Here is an 8,147-nt window from a genome sequence, read left to right as displayed (position 1 = left end):
CATCGGTTGAGATAACATACTGGCTCCCCCCTCTTGTGACATTTGACCGAAGAACAGAATACTACAGTGTTTATTTCCATCCCCAAGTATGTCACGTAATGGCTCGACTTTTACTGCGACTACAGACCCCCAATGATCTCAGGAATGTAGTGTGTAGTGTAGTGTAGTGTAGTGTAGTGTAGTGTAGTGTAGTGTAGTGTAGTGTAGTGTAGTGTAGTGTAGTGTAGTGTAGTGTAGTGTAGTGTAGTGTAGTGTAGTGTAGTGTAGTGTAGTGTAGTGTAGTGTAGTGTAGTGTAGTGTAGTGTAGTGTAGTGTAGTGTAGTGTAGTGTAGTGTAGATGTCTAGAGTCTCCCTTAGTTGTTGGTGGAGAAACCAGTGTATGGGTATACAGAGATGCTACTTCCAAATTGTGTGCTGCCTGATATCTCATTCAGTAACTATCTTGAATGGCTTTAGTTCGACTGAGGGTTTCAAGGGTGATACTACTGGTCTTGGGTTGCCTGAATCAGGGGTTGTGGTGAGTGAAGGGATATATGGTAACCATGGTCTACTATTACATGTGAAAATGTGAACACATGAAAAGTGTCAACTCCCTCCAGACTTTCCCTGAGATGAAATTCTAATGACATGTCTGGCGATGGTAATCAAGTGCGAAAACTCACCTAAAGTGCTAGGATTCTTGTTTGATTTTCCTGGTTGTGAAAATATTGGATTGTCCTTCACAGTTGGTCGTGGACGACCACAATACATTGTGATTTGTTGGTGTTATATTAGCTACACTTGCTGACACCTCCCGTCCAGTATAGGGGGGGCTATAGCCAGTTGGTCTAAATCACACCATGAGTAGCAAATAAGGTGGACAAATTTTGCTATGTGGAGGGTTAAATATCTTTCTCAAGTAGCCAAGGTGGGACATCTGGCAACTCCATCTTTTCATATGTGTGAAAATCCACGGGTGAAGACAATGGTACAAAGGATGATGTCTTAAAATAAGGTGGTACACCGCGGATCTCGTCGGCAAAGAAAGAAAACGATCAAGATAGTCTTATACCACCTTCTGAAACATGTCGAGTTGTAGGCGCAGTATCCACTAAGCGAACAGCCTATGATAAGGCATTTTAATACAGAAAGTTCTCTGTCAGCGATTTGTCTTTGCCGTGAGAAAAGGGATCTGACAGAATATAGTGAACTGGAACGTCCAACCCAGGTAACTTAGAATTGTTTTGTTCCACATGCTATGTTTCTTTGGCGATTTCGCAGAAGTAGAAAAAATCGGTGTAGAATCATCAACTTATTTTCAGAGACGTTGCCCAGAAGTACAGCCGCAGCAGTTATGTAGGAGCTGGAAGTGAAGAGGTGACTGTTGATCCAATGTCTCCTGCACCACTACAGGCACGGCGAATTTGTTATGAAGCGAACCAGTGCGAATGGCAGACTATTATACTGGTTTAGCTTTTACCTTTGGGGTAAAGTGAATTTCCCCTTCAACAAACTGTCATAATAAAAATGAAGTCATAATGTTCACCATTTTACATCGACTCTCATCATATTTTGCGATATCCTCGTAATAAGATACAATTTCGCGCTTTAAATTTCGTTTTCAAAAGCGTCCATCATTTTGGAAATGCCGCGTAATCGTTCCATATTTGGAACGCGCATTTCCTAATAGGGTAGAATACAGATAGTCCGTGCAGTACCGCAAAATTACACCACGCTGTAACTTAGCGATACAGAAGTATAATAACGTAATTGCTATTGACAATTGTGTGATTCTCTTCCAGGCCCAATTAATTAAAGATGACGACGAGTCTGTCGCCACTGATGATGGCGGGAAGGTTAGAATTGACATAGAGCAGCTGGATAGCGGTGAGAATTTTATGCAAGAATTTTTTGCACAGGTAACTTTATCTTCTATTGTGGCGTACTAATATAATTACGAATTTTGGAGACTGTTCACAGTCGTCTACGTCATTTTGACGTCACAAAAGTGCCTCGTTACTGGAATGGGCACAAAAGGCATATTGCTCAATTGATAACCTTCTTTTCGTTTGTTTTATTAGGTGAATAATATACGTGGAGACATTGACCATATTAAAAAATGTGTTAATGATATGAAAAAGAAACACAGTGAGATGTTATCGTCCTCTAAGCCTAAACCAGGTACTAAAATTATGCAATAATGACAATGAGATAAACACATATTTCGAGTCAATGCGAAGCTACTTACAAGATTGTGCCTGATTGGCTACCCAAACCTAAAACCTAACAGTCAGACCAATCAGAGAGCAGCTTGCTTGTCGACAGGTATTTTCCACGTGTAAATTTTTTGCGAAGCTACTTACAAGATTGTGCCTGATTGGCTACCCAACGCTAACGCCTAACAGCCAGACCAATCAGAGAGCAGCTTGCTTGTCGACAGGTATTTTCCACGTGTAATTTTTTTGCGAAGCTACTTACAAGATTGTGCCTGATTGGCTACCCAACGCTAACGCCTAACAGCCGGGGAAATTAGAGAGCAGCATGTTTGTTGGCAGACTGTTTCGACGTATAATTGTTTGTCTTTGTATATGCTTCAACTCAACTGCGTCGTCCGGACACCCACGTATGAAAGTCAATGGATGTTTCATAAGTCGGCGTTCTGTGACAAAAACAAATATTATCAGATTTGTTTTTACTTCTATATGATGATTGTAATCGCAGTCAGCTGGCGCACACGTGATAATAAAATAAATGCGATATTTACAATATGGGCCGCCATCTTGAATGCTGCATAAAAGTTGTGAAACGCGTTTTTCGGATTCCTACAAATCAGGACAAAAATACTAATCTTTCACAGAAATGCGACCCGTTGGGGTTATATTAAGCCAGCCGATAATAAAATTCGACCGAATTCGGCATTTTTGTGTGGGAAAATCCCTTGCACACGAACACCTAATTACACGAAGAACCTAGAACACTAAGCCGGGGTATTTGAAACCGAAATTGTCATCTAACTGTATGGCCGTCGCTAATTGGCTGATGAGCTGGAATGACAATGTTTGGTTTCAAATACCCCAGGAAAGTATTCCATGTACTTCGTGTGATCAGTTGTTAGTATTTGGGGATTTTTTCGCACAAAACGCCGAATTTGGCCGAATTTTGTTATCGGCTGGCTTAATATAACCCCAACCGTCTCGTATTTTGTGCAAGATTGGCATTTTGTCCTCATTTGTAGGAGTCTGAAAAACTTGTCTCTTATTTAGTTTCATGCCGCATTCAAGATGGCAACCCCCATACAGTAAATATCGCATTTATTTTATTATCACGTGTGCGCTAGCTGACTGTGATTGTAATTGATGTGTTTTCCTGGTCCGTACATTATATGTAATATATAAGGGTCAACGTCACATTATGTGTTTGCATATATGTAACTCCAAGGGAGGAATAGCTAGTGCCTTCAAACTGTTCCCACACGTTACCAATAGAACCCTGTTAAAGCTCTGGGGTAGACACTGATATTGATATTTAAACATTGTAAGTGTATTCGTGACCCATGTAAAAACACTGCTATCTCCTTTTTGTTATAACCACCCTAAACATAATCGTGCAGTCGTTTTTTTTTCATTGCAGAAGACCAGAAAGAAGTTGATCGTACCATGAAAGAAGTAAAAGCAGTGTCAAATAAAGTGAAGGCGAACCTGAAAGGTAAGTTGGAATATTTACCTAGGTATATGAATGGACGGCGTACAGTTATTGGAGTAAAGTATCATATATTTTTTTTATAACGTGTACCATCATTTGTACGATCCTCAATAATTTCGATCAGATGCATTAAAATGCAATAGATAATACAGAAAACCAAACGCAAGTTTTGAGATCAAGCTGCGGTTTGCAGTTATTCAGTCATGCGATTTGGAAGGAAGTGACGTCACTTCACATCCGCACGTAGTGCATTATGGTTGACTCACTTGACTTGTATGCATTTTTGTTTTATTTATGATGGATAAGCACATTTTATTATTTCTATGACATCTGTCAGTGAAAATGAAGAAGCGTGTGGACCATTATTTAAAGTGATACTTTATATTAATTTTCTTTATTTTGTGTGGTATTTAGAAATCGAAAAAAGCATAGAAGAAGATAAATTACAGCACAATTTGAAATCACCAGCTGATCTTAGGATTCGTAAGAACCAGGTAATCACTGAATGTTTTTAATTTGCCTGACACAAATGTATTTTGTAATATCCACGAAAAACGAAATTTAATTAAACACCTAAAGTGTCTCCCACCAGGGTTGCTCTCTCAAATCATAACAACGTCCCCTGCCCCAATTTCAAAGCTGAGGGCGGTTAAGAAAATTTTCAGGGGACCAGACTATGTTTGCACGAGAACAATACGCCCTCTACTGTTGACTGTATACAAGTGTGGACCACTATTGTCACTAAAGTTCAATCCCGGCATTTCTCTCATAATTGTTCTTCGCAGCACTCGTCTCTTCATTATTCATTTTTACAAGTGATGACAGAGTATGGTAACTCTCAGGTCGAGTATCGTGAGAAATGCAAAGGACGTATACATAGACAACTCGAAATAAGTAAGCTTAACTTCCATCATTTGTTCGTGTCATTTAAAGCGGGAGGGTCGTCACCTGCGCATGCGCGGGAATTGAGTCCCAAGCGACTAAGCGGTTGTTTGTAAACAATGATACGCTATGGCCATCTGACGACTTCCTCGCTTCAATAATTCCCTTCGTGAAACCCTCACCACATTTTTAGTGTTGATTTTTTATTGTTGCTCACAGCTGGTCAAAGTACAACCGATGAAGAAATCGAAGGAATGCTAGAAAAGGGAAACGCAGCAATATTTACTTCCAGTGTAAGTTACCCATAATACATCGTTACTATGAATCGCGCCCTCTGGCGATGAGGAGCTTTTGTGACGTTAAAGCGATATAGATGGTAAAAGCAATGTCGTTTGATCAAAACAGTATGTACGCTAGGAGGGTGAGGCGGTAAGGCGATTTTTGTTTGCTAAAATAGTTGACAAGGACACATTTTGTAAGTTACATCAATTCACCGACAGAGGGCGCTTTTCCGTGGCTAAATACTTGCAAGTAAAAAATATCGGCCAACACCAGGAACATAACTTTTTTTGAAATAAATTACTTGCCTTTGTTTTTTAACGCATGGCTTTTTTGTAGATAATCGCAGATACGCAACAGACTAAGCAAGCGCTGGGTGACATCGAAACGAGGTACGACGAATTGATGAAGCTTGAACAAAGTATCAAAGAGCTTCATGAGATGTTTTTAGATATGGCGATGATGGTTGAACAGCAGGTGAGTAACGTGTTGGTTGGTTCTCAACATGGCGCACCAAGCTACAAGAGGCCGGTAACTAGTAATGAATGGGTTGATCACGTTCTCATTTTTTGTGCTATTTCTCTTGGTTACCTGACATCAGCGCTTACGATCGAGGTATTTCTATATATAGAGTAGTGACTTCCATTTGACTTCACAAATATAAGACAGTTTCGGTTTTTGTCACTTTGCACGAAAATAGTGAAAAAGGCTAGAACAGACTCAAGTTTGAAGTATAAGCAGGCGGAATGAATGGACACGGCATTATTGTAGTATCACAGACACGTTTACGTAGAACGGAACTTGGAATGTTTTCACTCAGCACGTGCCTTCGGGCCGGAATCCTGGCCCAGTGGAACAATATGGCGATTAATAGTTACCTGTCATTCTATACCATTATTCTCAGGCAACAGTGACTGAGGGCGAGCACGTTGATAGTGGTTTAACAACACCGTTTTCGCTAATACAATTGCGGGAAATTTATTAAAATCACTACGCATTCTTGATATTTCACTGGACGAGAATTTCTGTCAAGTACACACAACAACAAAAAACCTGAATGAGGAGTTAACGAACATATTTCCATTCAAAATCCCCAAATAGCGTTAATCAGTAATCCGTTGCTCATTTTCAATTGCATCTTGTCAATTCCAAAACTAATTCGGCTTTCCATGTTTTTTTTTGTTTACTTCGGACTTTCAAATATTCACAGAGATCAACTCGAAAGGTCGAAATTTCACGGACATTTTGCGCATTATGAATAGACCCGATGCATACAATTGTGTTGTTTGTACCTTCACAATAATTACTAGTCTACCACAAGCTTACGTTACACTTAACACTGCAGTTTCATATTGTATTAAATGCAGAACATCTCCACTAAGCACTAAGTCTATTCTGCACTAACGGTCGTAGTGGATAAGATTTATCACGAACTGTACAAACCCTAAAGCCTTCATGATGATTTTACTTTTGAAACCAAACAGAACATATTATACCCTTGTTTACAGGGAGAGATGATTGACAATATTGAGCACAATGTGGAAGAAACCGCGGAGTATGTGGATCATGCAGTAGCTACAACAAAATCAGCGGTTGAGAACCAGAGCAAAGCACGACGGGTAAGCATCAATCTGACATGTCATATATATAGAAAACCAACTGTGAATAGTTTACATTGGAGGAAAGCATTAACATGTCCAACTGTATTATTAATCGTGCGTACTCGTAATTCAATGACCATGTGCGTATATGTTATCAGTATTTCACTATTCTAGACATTTTAATGTTAAGCAATAACCAATTGATATGTCACATGGAATACACTACACAATACTAACACTGCTCATCGTCAAATTCATTCTCTCGTTTTTATGTTACAGAAGAAATGGATCATCATCACCATTATGACAGTCGCCATCATTGTCATCGTGCTTTTTATTGTGTTGCTGTGATCAATGACACATTTAGCATTGGTGCCCTACCAAATATCGATACGAAACTGTGGTATATTGACCAGTGTTCAATAAATTAAAATACAACCACCCGTTTCAGTTAAATTTTAATTAAAAGTTAAACCAGACCGATGGTGAATTTACAAGGGTGAAATGTGTTCCATTATCTAATATACATGACACAATGAAATTTCTGACCTCGTCCCACAACACAATTTTTAACAAATAAAAACATCCTAAACTACACGTAATTAAGTTCACATCAAACCATGAATGGCATAAAGTCTTATTTTACTTGTATGTAACGACAGGGACTTATTTAGAGGGAATTCACATGACTGGCGCCCCCACTAGACCATGCGTTACTTGTATACATATATTCAATATTTAACGATAATGACGTCATTGTAAATTTGCGCCCTCCTGTCATGATTTATATTTCGGCTTAATGGTGGTTGCCATGGCATCTACTGATAAAGGTTAATGATGACGCCAGATGGCGAACTAGTCGAAATCAGCCGAGACATCTCGTGAGTTTGCAACTTTTTTAAGATTACAGTACGGTGGTCGTAATCCTAAACTAATGTTGTTTGCGATTCTAAACTCATGCGGTATCTTTGTGGAATGTTATTGCAAGACTATTAAACCCATAAATATTAGTTGGCGTTGACAATATGATAGTGGTTTCCTTAATAGCTTGACGATTAATCAATTGATTATGATGTGTAAAACTTTCATGTGATTGGTCGTTTGCAAGGCCTTGGAGTCTCTTATACTGATTGTAATTGGTTAAGGAGTGACAAGTAATAAAGAGTGATTTAATGCTGTCTCGGGTGAAAACCGGGGACAAGTAGAGAGTCGTTTTGGACATGAAGAGAGCTTGTGCGTGTTTTTTGTGAGTCCAGCGTGGAGAACAATCGAATCCCGGTTACCTAAGTGAAAGGTTTTCAAACATCAAAAATACCTATCACACTCCAACCAGAAATTCTGCGTCCGTCTTTGGATGATCGTGAGGATCTTCACTCGCACATCTATATAGTTCGATAAATACCGATGTGCTCGAAACATGTGACTGGTTTGATAAATATATAAGGCCTAAACATAAGTACACAACATAAGCGGTGATATGAGTCACATAACGCAGCGTAGACAGAAATGAGCAAGATTATCGTCGTATTCAAACTGACAAAACGCAGATATTACACGCTTTGCGATTAACAAAGAACATTTCCCAAAACGGTCTGTGGTGAACACGAATCAATTTTTTCACAAACTCGCTAACTCGCAACAGGATGTCTTGCGATTTTGTGAAAATCTCGCATTTTGCACATCTCGCCCTTGCATACCATAGCT

General features: G+C 39.3%; 1 protein-coding gene across 1 annotated transcript; it reads left to right on the top strand.

Moving 5' to 3' along the window:
* The first annotated feature begins 337 nt into the window (after positions 1–337).
* Positions 338–6,857, top strand: LOC102809296 (syntaxin-like). The gene is made up of 10 exons (XM_006815680.3): positions 338–517; positions 1,782–1,898; positions 2,061–2,160; positions 3,610–3,684; positions 4,096–4,175; positions 4,467–4,575; positions 4,783–4,856; positions 5,182–5,319; positions 6,351–6,461; positions 6,723–6,857. The coding sequence occupies exons 1-10, from the start codon at positions 338–340 to the stop codon at positions 6,792–6,794; spliced, it is 1,056 nt and encodes a 351-aa protein (XP_006815743.3). The 3' UTR covers positions 6,795–6,857.
* Positions 6,858–8,147: the final 1,290 nt, after the last annotated feature.

The sequence above is a fragment of the Saccoglossus kowalevskii genome, chromosome 16 (genome assembly GCF_978046115.1).
Source record: "Saccoglossus kowalevskii chromosome 16, keSacKowa6.1, whole genome shotgun sequence".
Taxonomy (NCBI): Eukaryota; Metazoa; Hemichordata; class Enteropneusta; family Harrimaniidae; genus Saccoglossus; species Saccoglossus kowalevskii.
Note: the sequence above shows the minus strand (reverse complement) of the source record. Positions and strands in the feature narration are given on the sequence as shown.

Excerpts from the sequence above, each read along its gene's own strand:
- LOC102809296 (XM_006815680.3), top strand. The coding sequence starts at position 338 with ATGTCTAGAGTCTCCCTTAGTTGTTGGTGGAGAAACCAGTGTATGGGT. Across the intron at positions 1,899-2,060 it reads TGCAAGAATTTTTTGCACAG|GTGAATAATATACGTGGAGA; the intron begins GTAACTTTATCT and ends TTGTTTTATTAG. Across the intron at positions 6,462-6,722 it reads ACCAGAGCAAAGCACGACGG|AAGAAATGGATCATCATCAC; the intron begins GTAAGCATCAAT and ends TTTATGTTACAG.